The 15,770-nt window shown below is 65.2% G+C and overlaps 1 protein-coding gene across 14 annotated transcripts in view; it reads left to right on the forward strand.

Moving 5' to 3' along the window:
• Nucleotides 1-15,770, forward strand: part of IQSEC1 (IQ motif and Sec7 domain ArfGEF 1) — a 291,864-nt gene that overhangs the window by 239,684 nt on the left and 36,410 nt on the right. For all 14 annotated transcript variants that reach the window (XM_079122232.1, XM_079122225.1, XM_079122231.1 and 11 more), the window contains one exon: nucleotides 15,426-15,705. In XM_079122232.1, the coding sequence (XP_078978358.1) occupies nucleotides 15,426-15,705 (280 nt within the window). The remainder of the gene's footprint in view (nucleotides 1-15,425; nucleotides 15,706-15,770) is intronic.

Raw genomic sequence — 15,770 nt, forward strand, 5'->3', positions numbered from 1 at the left:
GCTGCCAGGGGTGCCCATGGAGGTGTCCCAGGCTTCACTGGGTCGACCTTGCTTCCTCAGCACCTGGTGGACGGGGACCTTCCGCTGTGCTTCAGGGCCTGGAAGTTTCCAGCATGCTGAAACTGGAGTACATGATTGTTCCCGGGTGGTGTCCGCCTAGACAGCAGTGGGTGATTTCTCTTTTGGGTCAGAGACAGTGCCAGGGATAAAAGAGGGAGAGAGGTCGTGGGTGTGGCTCAGTGGCACAGCTCTTGCCTAGCGTGCATGGAGCCCTGAGTTCTGTCCCTAGCACCGCAGAAAGGGGACCGAAGTCAGGCGCGGGGGTGCACGCCTGCCATCCCAGCCCTTGGGAGGCTGAGGCAGGAGGATCTCAAGAGGAGGCCAGCCTCAGCTACTTAGCGACTAAGCAACTCAGCAAGACCCTGTCTCTAAATAAAATATAAAAAGGGCCGGGGAGGTGGCTCGGGGTGAAGCACCCCTGTTTCAATCCCTGGGACCTTCAAAAAAGAAACAGGGCCAGAGGCAGGGATGGCAGACTGTGTAAGAGACCCGCAGACTTAAGGTGCAGAAGACCCCGCTGAGAAGGGGGCAGCTGAGCGCACAGGGAAGTCACTCGTGGATCCGAGCAGTCACCATGTCAGATGGTTTGCAGTCGGATGGGACGAGGGGTTCTCGGCCAGCTGGTCTGGGCCCTGTGCGTGACCGGAGCCCGAGGCCTGGGGCACCTGAGGCTCGGGGGTGGGGAGGGGGACGTCCCCAGTCCAAGGCAGGGTGAGCAGAGCCACAAGAGGCCGGGTGGCTGCGAGGGCCTGGCTCTGAGCCCCTCCTGTGCTCCTGGCACCTGTGCGGCCGGAGCCCAGGGCCTGGTCTTGCTCTCCGCAGCCCCGCGGCCCCGCGGCCCTGGTTCCACAGCCCGTGCGCCAGGCAGGCGGGCAGCTTGCGGCGGGGGACAGGGTGGCATGCTGAGCTGGGGAATCTGGCGCGAGTCCAGGTTCTGCCCCTTTCTGATCTCTGGCCAGGACGGTAGGCCACTGCCACCTTCTCTATCAAGAGGGAGCGTGGAGGGAGGGGTGACAGCCCACACCACAGGTGCCCGGTGCGTGCCCGCAGGAAGGGGCCAGGTCGAAGCTGAAGCTGTCCTAGTGTGAGGCCGGGGTGGAAGCAGGCTCCAGAGTGGACACACCTGGCGTCCTGTCGGCCTCCGGGCTTGACGCCGACCCTCCTCCCCGAGCCCCGAGAGCCTGCGAAGTCGCTGGCCCTGCTCCCGTTTTAGACGAGGAAAGGGACAGTACCTGCAGGTCAGGCCTAGGGGCTCTGCGGAAGGCAGACCCGGGCTCTGGTGCGTGGGGTCCCTCTGCCCGCCCACCGGACACTCTTGGGGTGGGGAGGTTCGAGGTTATTCCAGGAAGCGGGAGGGGAGACCTCCAGGAACCGCAGGCCCGCTCTGGCCATGGCACACCCCCAGTGGCAAGGGTGGGCTCCCCGAGAACCCACACGGGCGTGGGTACGGGGTGCACGGTCGTGTTGCAGAGTGGCGGAAGCTTCCTCAGAAGCGCATTGGCGGCCGCAGGTCTCCTGTGCTTCCCGCAAAGAGGGCGGAAGAGAAGGTCTGGAGGCCGCCCTGCACATAGTAGTTGTTCATTAAACGCCAGCTGTCCGGGCTCTCTGCTGCAGGTGCCGGCCTCCACAGTTGCGACCACCCCGGGGCCTTCCCTGTGGGGGCCGCGCAGGGCCGCTCCGTCTGGCGGTGGGCTAGGTGCCATCGGAGAGGAAGCCGCTCTGTCCTCTGCGGCTGGGGGAGGGGGCGCAGCCACACGGGCCTGAGTTGTCGGTGCCCCCGGGCACTTGAGCGGAGGGGTGGGGCCCTGCTTCCTTTCCCCGACTCCGCAGACGTGGCAGATGGCCCGAGACCTCGGGCCTAGACGTGGGCCGCACCCTCGCGGGCTCTTCTGGTTTGCTTTGGTTTGTGACTTTGGATCACGAAGCGTTTCACATGCGCCCCAGAGTAGAGCTGGGGTCGCGGCTCCACGTGGTTCCGCTGCAGGCCCTGAAGTCTCCTGAAGCACACGCCTGGTCGCGCGCAGTCACCATGGGGTGACCTGCGGGGATGGGTCCCTGGGTGAGGGCCACAGTGTCTTTGGCTCCATTGGTTCAGTTCCGGGAACCCAGAGCTTGGCTGGTCCCCCAGCCTGGTGACTGAGCGCTGCCTGGCCCATTCGGCAGGCCCCGTGTCTGGAAGTGACCAGGCGAGGCCATGCCTGGGACTTCCTCATCAGGCGGGACCTTCCCAGGCAGGTGACAGGGACTTGCTTCTTCATCCCGCGAGGGCCCCATGGGACGGGGAAATGGGGTTCGGCCTCTGCTGTCAGATGGACGTCCTTGGGACACTGGTGGCCCTCGGCTGCCTGTTGCCCTTGGTTTCCCCTTTCCAGCGGTTAGGGTCGGCCTGTGGCACCACCACTCCCACCCTAGCTGTGAGGGACCTTTGACATGCCACCTCGCAGCCCCGGGCCCAGGCCTCTGCGCGGCCCTCTTCTCCCTTCCTCGTGCAGTCTTCTGTTCCGGACTCTGATTCCGCTCCAGCCCAGGCCTGGGCAGCGGGCAACCGGCTCCACAGCGTTCCCTGGGCCTGGGGCCACCTCCAGCCCAAGGAGACTCTCCTCCAAGTCCAGAGGAGACAGAGGTGCTTCTCCTCCTGAGCTAGGCCAGAGCCACCCTGGACCTGCCCCCTTGGCCCATCACCTCCCAGGGCTGGAGCCCAGCACACAGTAGATGCTCAGTAAACGCTCGTCACTCATCCTTAGGGACACCTTGTGAGTGACCCTAGCTGCTCACGCTGTGCTTGGTGCAGAGGGTCCTCGCATGTCCAGTCAGAAACAAATGGAAGTGAGCCTCCCACCGCCCCCCAGTTCTGCCTTGGCACTTGCGGTGACCACGTCCAGGTCAGTCTCTGCTTCTCTCCCCTCAGGTGTGGATGCTGCTCTTGGGTCAGGGGGTCCTGTGCTTCCCTGCAGCAAAGGCTGCCCCTCAGGTGCCCACCTGGGCTGGCTCCCTGTCCACCTGCTCAGCGTGGCTTCCCCAGGGCCCCGTGCTTCAGGGAGCTGATAACAACCCGTGTCGTGATAACAGACGACCCCTGCACGCTTTCTGGGTGACAGGCCCCAGGCTGAGGACTTGTGTGTTGTGTTATTACTTGGCCCTCAGAGTAGGTGGACAGCACTCCCATTTTATGACTGAGAGACAGAGGCAGAGGGAGGCCTAGACACTTGCCCAAGGCCACACAGCTCCTACCAGCCAGGTACCAGACAGTCACAGGGAAGGGCCCTGTGCGCTGGCACTGTAGTTGCAAGTTAAGGGTCAGCATTCCCTGCCTGGGGCCTTCATTTGTCCCCCAGACCCTCTCAGCCCCTGGTCTGTGCTGAGGGCAGTGGACACACAGCATGGGCCGATGTGCTGTGGAGCCCGCTGGCTGCCGGGCCACAGGTCGGGGCTGTCACCCACACCCGGTGTGACAGAAGCAGGGACGGGGAGCAGGTGCTCAGTCCAGGGCCGGCAGCCCAGTGCCGCCATCCGCAGAGCCTCTTCTCGCGCCTTGCCAGTCATGTGACCTCAGGTCCCTGGGCCTCTCTGGGCCTCAGTTTCTTCCTCTGCAAAGTAGGAAGTAGTTCTGGCACCTGGCTCAAAGGTCGCCGGCAGGCAGCACCGAGAGTGGGCGCCACTGTGCTCTGGGCGACCTCGGTGGATGGCGGGAGCAGGAGAGGCCGCCCATCCGCGGTGCTTTCTGTTCGTTTCCGCTGCATGCTTTCAAAAGGCCGAGATTGTGCTGGACGTGGAGGGAGCCCCACCCCTGGCCGCCGGCAGGGTGGGCCGAGTGGCAGCCAGGCCTGCGCAGGGGGCTCCTGTCCCCCCTGCCCACACTCCGGAGCCAGCCTCCCCAGCCGTGCCTCTGCCCGGCCCTCCCGGGGCGTCCCTGGGGCGGCCCGGCCCTGTCTGCTGGAGCCGCCACACAGAGCTGCTTTATTCGAGTCCATTTTTGTGCGTATGGAAATAACTGGAGGCCTCTGTATTTAATTTGGCTCAGCCGGGAGGGTTTTGGCTGCGTGCGTGTGTGTTCTGAAGCCTTTCCCAGGGAGCCCAGGGCCTGGAAGCTTCTGGTCACTCCAAACTCACACTCCTGCCCTGCTCGGCTGGGCGAGGGCTGGCGGGGACGAGCGGCAGGACACGCGTCCTGGAAGGAGGGGAGAGGGAGCGGGCCGGGCCCTCCCCATGAGATCATGGCGGGAGAGCCGGTGGGCGAGCCCTGCGCCCCGGCCAGGTAGGCGCGGGAGGGAGACGCCCACCAGAGCCGTGTCTGGCTCCCGGGGCAGACAGGGCAGGGACGGCCCTGGGGACCTCCAGAGGGGACAGGAGGGACAGCGCCGTGGAGACGAAGCCGCAGAAGCCCAGGGAGGCGAGGGCACTCCCCACGGGTGCTTCTAGAACATTCCACACACAGGCTGCAGCACCCCCGAGTCCAGGTGTCAGGTGGCTTTCTAAATGGCACCCAGCGCCGTGCCACTTAGTCCAGGACGTTGAACGCGGCCTTTCCGAATGACCACGTGCTGGTGGGCCGTGAGGCTGGTGTTAGGGGCCGGGCAGAGCGGAAGGAAGGCCTTGGGCTCCCAGTGGCCACACGTGGCGCGGGCACTTCTTGACCTGCCTCCTGGGACCTGGCCTTCTGAATTGGGTTTCTTGGGAACGCGGGGTGTGGAGTGGAGGCTCCTTCTCCCCTCTGGGAGCGGGGCCTAGATTTGGGTCCCTCACGGGCAGCGCAGGCAAACACAGACGCCACAGTGGTCATGCGGGTGTAAGAGCCGGGAACAGGCCGGGCCTGGGAGGGCGTGAGGGGAAGGTGGGGCCTGCGGCAGTGCTGGCGCTGGATCGCCCTTGCCTGTCTCCCCCTCGGGCCAGAGCGCAGCCCGTGTGGGCGGATCCTAGCCCGCCCGGCCCTAAGAAGAGTCAGACGCTGCTTTCGTGTTGTGTTGTTGTTTTGGTACTGGGGATTAGCCACCAAGCCACATCGCCAGCCCCTTTTATATTTTATCTAAAGACAGTTGCTTAGGGCCTCGCTAAGTGGCTGAGGCTGGCCTCCAACTTGTGATCCTCCTTCCTCAGCCTCCCGAGCGGCTGGGATGACAGCATGCGCCTCAGTGCCCAGCAGAAAGCTGGTTTTCATATTGGATCTCTAGATGGTGTGACGTCAGTGACTTACTCCAGCTTCCTAAATAAAACACTGTTTGGGCCACACACTGCAGGCTCTGTGGACCAACTTGAGCCAGGGGCTGCTTCTCTGGGTGCCAGGACTCGTGATAGCCTTTCTCGTAGAGTGGGTCTTTCAGAGGCCCCTCGGTGTCCTGTGACAAGTGGGCGGCAGCCTCCTGGCCGGCTCTGCTGGGCGGGTCCCAGGGTCCAGGAGAGATGGGCCCCACCCTCGCTGGGCCTGGCCCTGGCCCAGATGGCCCTGGGGGATAAAGGGCTTTTCACAGCGTCCCTGGAAAGGCTGCCAGGCCCGGCTGCCTCCGAGCTGGTGTGGTGGGGAGCGGGTCTCCTCGTGTGGAACTCTGTCCCTGGGATGCGCGGCCGCTGGGCAGGCAGGTTGGACTGACAGGGACGGATGGCGGTGCCCGCCTCGAGCAGCCCGCGCCAGACGGGGCCCTGGCGGGCGGGTGGCAGGGCGTCCCGCACCCCCGGCCTCCCGCCCTCTGCCAGCTGGCTCTCAGCCCAAGGGAAAGCAAGTGTCAGCCAGCCTGGGGGACTCGGCTCACTTCCGGCCCGGCCCCACCGGCGCCGCCCAACCCGCAGCCCCGGGATGGCAGGAGGCGGGTGCAGCCCGTCCTGTCCCAGGGCGCCAGTGCGCTGCGCCCTTCCCTGGTGGCTCCAGCCTGGGGACAGGGAGATGCTCCCGTGTCGGGGGCTCTCACGGCGTTCCCACTGGGTGAAGGGGGAACGAGGACACAGGTCAGAGTCCCGGTCACTTGTGTGGAAGTCTCCGTCCTCTGCAGGCCTGGGAGCATCCCCTGCACGTGGGGAGGACCCGGGCGGGGGTGGCTGCGATCGTGGCTCTGGGTGCTGCCTGCCCGCTGGCCCCCGCTGGCCCGGCTCAGGCGGGCTCCTGGGTCCCCGGCCCCAGTGCCGTCTGTCCAGCACCCAGACAGGTGACCTCCAGGAGGAGCCAGCCACTGCGGGGACACAGACTTGGACACAAAGGAACGGCCTCCCAAAGACCGTCCGGTGAACAGCTGACTGTGCTCAGCCGAGGCCTGTCAGCCCCGCCACGCGCAGTGTGGGTCCCTGGACACCCTGCGCTGCCACCAGGTCTCGCCCGACCCCGGGCCGCATGCCTGGACCTCCAGCTCCTCCGCAGGGAGCGTCCGAGGTCATCAGTGACCCGGGCTGTGGCTCCAGGTCCCCAGGGCTGCCTGGCCCTCTCCAGACCCCGAGCCTCCCTCCTGGTGCGCCGCTCTCTGAATGGCGGTGGCTCAGCACAGAGAAGGTGCGCTCACGCCTGCAGACACACAGCCTGCTCTGTTGGGGGCATGAGGCTGGGCCCAGGCCAGAAAGCCACCCACCTCTGCAAGGACGTCGACACGGCCGGGTCCCCAGGCCACAGAGGCTGTTCCCTCGCCTGGTGCTGCGCCAACAAGAGAGAACTCTGCCCGAGGACGGGCCGCCCGGGCTTGGCAGTGGCCACGCGGGACTTCCTGTTCCCTGTGACGTCACGGCGGGCCCGCTGTGCAGGTGGAACCTGAGGCTCGGATGGACTCCGGCCAGAGCCCACCAGGCAGGGGACCCGTGGTCACGGCGTCAGGGTGGACTGCCCACGAGCTGTGCAGGCTCCAGGCCCAGCAGGCAGGGGACGTGACTTAGCTGCCACTGCACCCCAGCTTGGGGACGTGGGTCAGATGCCACCACACCCCCTCTTGGGGACGTGGGTTAGCTGCCACCGCACCCCCTGCTTGGTGCACCCCCAGAACCCCGTCTTTCTTAATGACGCTCCAGTGGCCCAAGAAGACCCCTGTGCTCCCAACTGCCACCAGCGGCTCCTGCCGCCTGTCTGTGTCGCCAGCGGCAGCTGACGATCTGGGACACGCGGACGTTGGTTGGTAAGCAAAGCGCTAAAAATAGCCCCCCAGAGGCGTCCATTGTGTGAGTCTGTATTCTCCTCCAGCATAAGAGCCACCCTGGGACGTGACACAAGATCAGGCTGCGGCCGGCCGGGGGCGGGCTGGGGCCGCGCACCCAGGGAGGTGGGCCTTGGGCTGCGCTCGGGGGTCCCGGGCGTTCCCTGCTTTGGGGGCCCTCCCAGAGGTCTGCGGCCAGAGGCCACCAGGCTGGGGTGACCCCGGGACGCAGGGCTGGGGCCGCGCCCTGCCTCAGCTGGGCACGAGGTTGGAGGGCCCTGCCTGAGCCCCGTGTGTGGGGCCTAAGGGGTGGACGGGGCACAGGGGGCTCAGGCCTCCACGCTCGGTGGCCAGCGCCCTCCTGGCATCTCTCCAGGGCTTCGTGTCCTGTCGCTGTCCACACTGCTCTGCATCTTCCAGCCTCAAAGCTGTGACCCCTCCTGCAGCCCCAGGACCTCAGCTGCCCCCCAACGCCTCCCCCAAAGACACCTTCGGCCCCTCCCCTGTCCATCCTGACCTTGACCGTGACCTGCTCACACTGTGACCTGGGGCCTTCCTTGGCCCCAGCTTCTCCCTCCCACAGAGCTGACAGATCCCCTGGAGGCACAGCTTCCCTCCAGCGTCTGGACTTAGAAGAGAAGACGCACAAAGCCCTCCCTGGCTTGGCATCGTAGCCAGACTGTGTGCTGCAGGGCCAGCTCTGTGGACTGAGCAGTGCTGTTTGCAAAGACAGAAGTCAGTCAGTGGTATTGGGGCAGAGGCGAGGGAGGGAGTCCAGGAGATGTTAGAAGCTCACAGTAGCCACTGGGAACAACATGTGCAAAGGTCCTGGGGTCAGAGCGTGCCAGGGTTACAGGCAAAGCTAGGAGGCCAGAGGGGCTGGACTGCACAGCCCTGGGAGGGCGTGCGGGGGGTGGGGAGACAGGAAGATTGGCTGGGTCCTACGGAGTGTTCTGGGTCATTGTGAGGACCAGGGCTCCCCTAGAGGGAAGTGGGAGGAGACGAGGGATGTGGCCACGGCTGTCTTGAGAGAGAGAAGCCCTCAGGAGCTGGAAGGACCGAGTTGCCTTCAGGTGAGAAGGGGAAGGCGCCGAGCCGGCCTGGCGAGGCCTCTGTCTCTGTGGGTCAGACTCAGGTTCCTTTGCGCTGTCTCCTCTCGAAGCAGATTTGGGAACCGGGCAAAAGCAAAAGTCCTGCCTCCCTCCCCGCCCTGTAGGGCCGCATTGTGGATTGTCCAGAAGGGTCCTCAGCTCCTTGGTTTTGAGTCACCATGTGTGCAGTGTTTGGGTGGATGTCCTGGATGTTGGGCCGCATGGAGCCTCGGGGCTCTGTATCTCCTTGTGTCCTGCAAGGGCCCTGGCCTCCCCTGGCCTCCCCCGGCCTCCCCGGGCATCCCCCGGCCTCCCCGGCCTCTCCTGGCCTCCCCTGGCCCCGCGCCCCAGTCTGGAGATTCAGAGCCTGTGAGCCTGTGACTTCCCTGCCTGCCTTTCCACTGGGGGTGCCGGGCCCTGCCCGCCTGCACCCTGCGGCTCCTCCAGGGCCTCTCCTTCCAGCGCCTGTTCGCCCAGCCCACACTGCTGCCCGCGACTTCCTAGGCCCCCATCCGGGCACTCCTCTCCCTCCCCAGGACCACCCACCGGCCTTGGCTGTAAGGCGGGGCGTTGAGGGCGGAGCCCCCGCGGCCCCGCCCCCGCCCCGGGCACAGCAGCGCTATCAGTGCCGCTCGGCCCCTTGAGGGCCACACCTTTGGAGCCGGGCCAGCAGGGGGACAGTCCAGAGGGGGAGCAGGAGAGTGCCTGGCCGGAGCCTGCGTCTGCTCCAGGTTCTGGGCCTGGGCAAACCACCGCGCCCGTGTGCCCACGTCCTGGCGGGTCGCAGTCCTGAGCTCAGGCTGGCACGGCAGGCAGTGTCTGCAGGCCACCGCGCTTGGGACGAGGGCTGAACACCACCCCCACCCCCTCCCCAGTCGCCACCCCGATACTCCGCCTCGGGTCCCAGAGACCTGCCAGCTCCTCTGCTCCAGGAGTGTCCTGCAGAGATCTCGCGGGAGGGGCAGTGGCTGCCCTCCCCCAGAGGACGTGGTATGAGCGTCCCTCTTCATTTCCTCCCCAGACCCTGCCCTGGTCTGTCCTGTCCTTTCCCCAGGCTGGGCCCTAGAGGTGAGCACAGGACCTAGCCCAGGGAAGGGCAAGACCATCACCTCCTCTCTTGTGGGTGATGAAGCTTGATTAATGCAGCCCAGGCAACAAAGAGCAGCACAAAGCCCTACGTGAGGGCTGGGAATAAGTCGTCCCGACTTATCTGGCATCCCTTTCAGGAAATCAGAAACCCTGGAGGAGGACTAGGGGTGTGCGGGGCCTACGTAACTTCAGGAGGCAGCTTTGCTCTGGCCCGTGCAGGAATCCGGCCAGAGGCTGCTGGTGCGGACGCTGAACCACAGACAGAACTTGAAAATGGCCTGCTTCTCCAGCCCGGGCCCAGCCTCCTCTGGAGAGGATGGCGTTCCGTGGGAGCTGGCCATGGCTGGCCATGGGCAACCCAGGAGCCCCGGGCCCTGTCCTATTCATCCCAGCCCCACCCCCACACTCCCTCTGCCTGGGGGGACTTCCGGGGGCACAGACAGGGCCTGGAGTCAAGGCCCAGCCCCACTCTGCCCTACCATGACTGGGCCACTCAGGCTCATCAGCTCTTCCTCTGGAGAAGGATGGCGGTCCTAGCTCCCTGCACCTCCCAGGCCATGACTGATTTCAGGCTGTGTTTTATTTTATTTCGGGGGTACCAGGGATTGAACCCAGGGCTGCTTCACCACGAAGCCACATCCCCAGCCCTTTTTATATTTTATTTAGAGACAGGGTCTTGCTGAGTTGCTCAGGGCCTCACTAAGTTGCTGAGGCTGGCCTCCAACTTTCGATCCTCCTGCCTCAGCCTCCTGAGCTGCCAAGATGACAGACACATGCCACTGTGCCTGGCTTGGCTGTGTGTTTTAAACCCCCCCCCCCCCCCAACCCACAGCATTGTACCTGGCAGGATGCAGGAAAGATGTTACTCAAACCCGCAGCCTACCCTCTCTGTGGGTCCCACACCCACGGGCTCAACTACCTGCAAATCAAAATCAAAAATACTAAAAAAAAAAGTGTCTAGTCAGCACATGCACAGTGATTTCTGGTTACCTTTTATTTCCCAAACAATACAGTATAACGAGCGCTCATACTGCGGCAGATTCAGGATACCAGGCATTTATGCTGGCCTCGCATGGCCTGGACGTCCTATTAGGTATGGGACGTCCTCTGGACTTGACTTCAAGGATACAGGCTCTGCGGAAGCTCTATGCGAACACACGCCATTGTATGTCACGGGCTTGCGCATCCTGATGTGTCCAAGGGAGGTCCTGGGACACTGAGGGACAACTGTACCTGCTTCCCTAGGACAGGCTGTGCACATGGTGGGGGGCCCGGGCTCTGGAGCAGGCTGCATGGATCTTCTGCACTGGCTGTGTGTCCTTGGGGGTGTGCGTGACCTCTCTGTGCTCCTGGGTGGTTGGGAGGACAGACTGAGTCCCGCGAGCAGCTTAGTAATTCTAACTGCCAGGGCACTGAGGTTGCTGTCAGGGTGCACGGCGAGTCCCCACCTGCACGGCGCTCCTCCCCGGGGCCCAGAGCCGCCTCTAGATGACATTTTTCTTGAGAGAAGTCACTTATGACTTCACGGCCGTAATTAGAGACGTCTGTGGCCAAAGGGCCGCGGCCCACCCCGCCCTGACTCCCTCCAGGCTGGAGGCAGGACGTGGCGTCTGCGTCTGGCCCTGGGCTGGTCACGTGCTAGGGTCTCTGCTTCTGTCCTGGGTCCCGCCCTCCGCTGGGGGGCTCTCAGGGCGGGCTGCTCAGCTGGCCCTGAGCCGCTTCCCTCCTGCCGGCCGGCTCCCTCGGCCGGGCGCTCTTAGGAGCACCAGCAGGCTCTTGGCGTTGACGCAGCCGCTCCGCGGTAGGAGCTCCACATCGGCTCTGCCCAGCCCGAGGGGTCCGGGATTGGCTGCCCACCAGCCCATTTCCCAGGAAGGGGACGGGGGCGCCTGGATTCCCGGCCATGGCCACAGAGCTGCCCCTGCAGGAGCCAGAACTGCAGCCCAGACGTCTGGCCGCAGAAGGCGGAGGCAGGCACAGGACAGCGTCCGGAAGTTTCCCTCGTCCTAGGACAGGGGCGGCCTCCCCAGCCACCCCTGCATCTCCGCTCCAGGGCAGGAGGCCATGAGGGCGCCGGAAGAGGGGAGGGCGGGGAGGACAGCCCCACGGCCCCCAGCCCGGCCCCTCACCGGCTCTCCAGCCTGGCCACCGCCGAGCGCCATCTTGGACGTGCCCAGGTCCACTCACGAGAAAGAGCTCGTCTCCTCGCCTTGGGCCATTCCTGCCTTTGCTTGGAGGCCAGGACGTTCGTGGCCCACGAACCGTTGTCCCCTGCCATCCCAGGGTCACACCGCCAGCAGGGGATGGACCACGCACAGACCCCAGCTCACACGGGGGACGCGGGCAGCGGTTCCCGGGGAGACCCTAGCGCGGCCCCTGCGAGGCCAAGGAACCCAAGTGAAGGGTACACCTGAGGCTGGCCGGGCAGCGGGAGGGACGTCCCTTCACGTCCCTGGGGTCCGACCCGCTGCCCTTACAGGGGAGAGCGGGCGTGCTTCGGTCTAGGCAGGTCTGCGGCAGGGCTCGCGCTCGGCTTGGGGCGTGCGCCCGGCCGCTTTCCTCTGGCCTGGCCGGACGGCTCCTGGAGGGACGGCTCCTGGAGGGACGGCTCAAGGCTTCCTCCCAGCGTGCGGCCACCTGGCAGACGGAGCCCGTGCCCGCTGGGCTGGGTGGTGGCTTCTCCCCGGATCCGCCAAGGGCGTCTGTGGCCCCTCGTCCGCCACCCCGGGGGCTCTGGGGCCCCGACGGCGCCCTCCTCTGCGATCTGACGGCTGGGCGGGTGGCAGGGCTGCCTCCGATTCTTCTCCGACCTAGCGCCCGGCTCCTCGGCTCGCGGTGGCTTCCGCTCACAGTCACCTTCCAGCTGCCCTGACGCCACGTCCTGGGGACGGTAGAGGGTCCACGTCGGCCCCTGCCGTCGCTGTTGCCTTAGGAAAGCACCTGGCGTGGGCTTCCCTGCGTCTCCCTCTCACTGCTCAAGGATGTCTCTGGAAAAGGGATCCTTGAACAAGCAGCCGTTCTGAGGATGGGCAGCCGCCACTTAACTGCCAGAGAATGTTCCAGAAACTCTAAACTGCCAGGGAATAGCCAGGGACTCAGACAGGGTCCTCCTGTCCAGTTGCTTGACCTGCGTGTGGGCCTGTGTCGCTGAGATGACAAATTCCAGGGAGCCGCGGAGGACTCTCGTGGGGCTGCGGGGGGCCATCTGATGGACCGGGTTTGGGGAAGGAGCTTCTCGGGGCCTAAACTCAGCGGTGAGCCACGGAGCCCGGAGCTCACGAGGTGGGAGGCACTTGGGGGGCTGGGTGTGGGGGCTGGTCCTATGTTCCCTTCCCCAAAGTCCCACCTCGAAGACTCAGCTCAGCCTGGGAAACCAAGTCAAAACTGCTCAGAACACCCCGGGAAACACATCCTTTTTAAAAAAAAAATTCATTTATTTTTGGTACTGAGCCACATCCCTAGGCCTTTGATTTATTTTTTAGGCAGGTCCTAAGTGGCTGAGGCTGGCCTCCAACTTGGGATCCTCCTTCCTCAGCCTTCCTAGCTGCTGGTGGCGTGCGCCACCATACCTGGCTTCTGCATAGACTTTTGACTAGACTTGGTGACAGTTAATGAGGTTGGCAGTTGGCAGGGGATGCAGGACAAAGGGATGATGCCCAGGGATCCAGGGGGCAGGCTGTGGGTGACTGTCAGGACTCCCCTTCCTGGAGGGGATGCTCTTAAGGAGAGCCCTGGCCCTTTCCCCCTAGAACATTCTGGACCCTGCCGTCGGAAGCATCCCAGCGTAGGAATTCTGGGCTTGCACAGTGGGAAAGTCCCTGTTTTCCTTACTACTTTTTTCCCCGATAACTAACTACTAATTTCCTGACTACTACTAACTAACTAACTAATTTCCTAACTACTTTTATTCCTATCTCCTTTTATCCCTGAGGTGCCCCTTCCCCAGCCCCACACCCCCGGCCACCCAGCGGCCAGCCCCCGAGCTCACTGGCTGCCCTGCTTCCCTGTCGGCGGCCCTCTCTGCCCGAGCTGCTGCCGACTGGGAACAGCAGTCACGTTCACGGCAGGCTGGGCCCTCCACCTCTCTCCGAGGGGAGCAGCCCTGTGCCTGCTGCGTGCGCCTGTCCTGGGGCCAGCTGGACGGTCAGGACAGCAGCTCGGGTCACGCCCAGCCTTCAGGCAGTTCATCCCCAGGGGCTCAGGGCCCACTCCGGTCAAGGCCGCGTCCCCTCAGCCTCGGGCTCAGCCACTCGGGTTGGGTTCCAAGAAAGTACCGGTCCTGTTGTGGGAGGCGGTACTCATGGCTGTGCTTCCTGGGACGCCGATCAGCACAGAGCGCAGGGACCCTGGGCTGGGAGTGGAGGCTCGGCTCGGAGGCTGGGCAGCCTGGGACGGGCTTCCCCGCTGTCCTCTGAGGATCGAGGGCCTCCTGTCAAAAGTGGGGCTCACTCGCTCCCGCAGACGCACAGAGCGTCAGCTGCTCCCGTCCCTCCGAGCACTGGCCCAGAGGCACGGGGCGCAGGGGAGGGCGCGGGGCTCTCGAGGGTCCTGCAGACTTGGAGCCACAGAGGGGCCCCAAGGCCCGGCAGGGGAGGCCAGACCCAGACACGTGCGCCTCTCCCCGAGGAAGGGCCTCCGTCACACCTTAGCCCCTAGAGCCGTGCCGAAACGTCCCTGGAGGCCAGAGCCGGTGACTGGAGCGGACACTGTCCCCACACGCAAGCCAGAGCACAAGTGCGGAGCCTGGCGGCCCGGTGTCCGGCTCAGCGCCAAGCTGGGCCCTGCCGGGCTCCCTCCTGCTGCCGGCTCTGCCCCGGGCCCCCTTCCCTGGGCCCCCACGGGGTCTGGCCGCTGGCACAGGGTCCCCAGGCCCCCGGAGCAGCAGGGAATGGAAGCGGGGCAGGAGCGGCCCAGCAGTGGGCCTGCCGGGGGACGCAGGGTGTCCCCTGCTTGGAAGGAGGGGCCCGGGAAGGGGGGCGCTCACGGCTCCTTCCCTCCTGGGGGCCACTCAGTGAGACCACCACCCTGCCCCAGGGACCAGGGGACCAAGTCCCGTCCAGCCCTGGGTGAGTGATGTCCCAGGGCCAGGGAGCCTGGCAGGGGCAGGAGGTTACACTGGTGACTTCTGTCCCCAGCGGCCGCCCGCCCTCTCAGCGTCGGCGGTTGTCAGGAGGGTGTGGGCGTGGGAGGCAGGGAGCGGAGGGGCCCGGCCGCAGACTGTGTGAGCTCTGGTGGCTGCCGGCCGGCTGCGGCCTTCGCCCTGGTACGGGCCCTGGCTGTTCCTCTGCACACGGGTGTTCAGGATTTAGAGAAAACGTCCACAGAGCGCCGTGTTTGATCCCAGAGCGCCAGAGCCATGCCACGGGGGGTGTGGCAGACAATCCTCCTTCTCTCCGGTTCCTGGAGGCCAGGCTCCAGGTGAAGGGGGGGCCCGCTGGCTTTCCAGGCCTGTCTCCTTTGCTGGCTGTCTTCACACGTGCTCCTGCCGTCCACATCTGTGTCCCCATTTCCTCTCCTTAGGACCCCAGTCACGTTATATTAGGGTCCACCCTAATGTCCTTATTTTAACTTAATTACCTTTGTAAAAATCCTCTCTCAAGCCTGGCATGGTGGCACGCACCTGTCATCCCAGCCACTCAGGAGGCTGAGGCAGGAGGATGGCAAGCTGGAGGCCAGCCTCAGCCACTTAAGGAAGCCCTGTGTTAAAAAAGTACAGGCGCTGAGGGCATATGTGATCCAGGTGGGGAGAGAGGTGACAGGACCCACTTACCCAGTCCGTATTTACTGAGCACCTACTAGGTGCCGGATCCACGCCAGGGCTGGGGGTTACCAGAAGCCCAGTGGCCCAGGCCGCGTCCTGGGGAGCCGCGGCGCTGGCGTGGGAGGCCTGATGGTGAACAGGAGTCACTGAAGGGCGCGGCGTGCTGGGGAGCGGCGGGTTTTCCCGGGGAGACCAAGTCCGAGAGAGAGGGTCTCCGTGGGCCTGGGGACTCGGCCGGGGTGCGGGAGGAAGCGGGGGAGCAGGTGCCCTCCCGGCCGGGCTCCTGGTTCCCCGCTCAGGCAGCTCTGTCCCCTTTCTCCGCAGCGTCGAGGGTGAGGCCCCCAGCAGCGAGAGCGGCACGCCGCTGGACAGCCCGTCGTCCTTCCACCAGGGCGCGCTAGTGCCCGGCCCCGGCCTCGGCGCGGACCAGTACGAGCAGGCGGCCAGCGCCTATGGGCCCTACGCGGGGCCGCCGCGCACACGCAGGCCCCGGCTGCAGCACTCGACGTCCATCCTGCGCAAGCAGGCCGAGGAGGACGCCATCAAGCGCTCGCGCTCGCTCTCCGAGAGCTATGAGCTCTCCTCCGACCTGCAGGACAAGCAGGTAGGCGGCACCCCGCGCCCTCCGCGGGCCTCCTCGCGCCGAGGCATCCGAGCTGCCCGGTTGAC

Source organism: Sciurus vulgaris (assembly GCF_902686455.1).
Source record: "Sciurus vulgaris genome assembly, chromosome: 19".
Classification (NCBI taxonomy): Eukaryota; Metazoa; Chordata; class Mammalia; order Rodentia; family Sciuridae; genus Sciurus; species Sciurus vulgaris.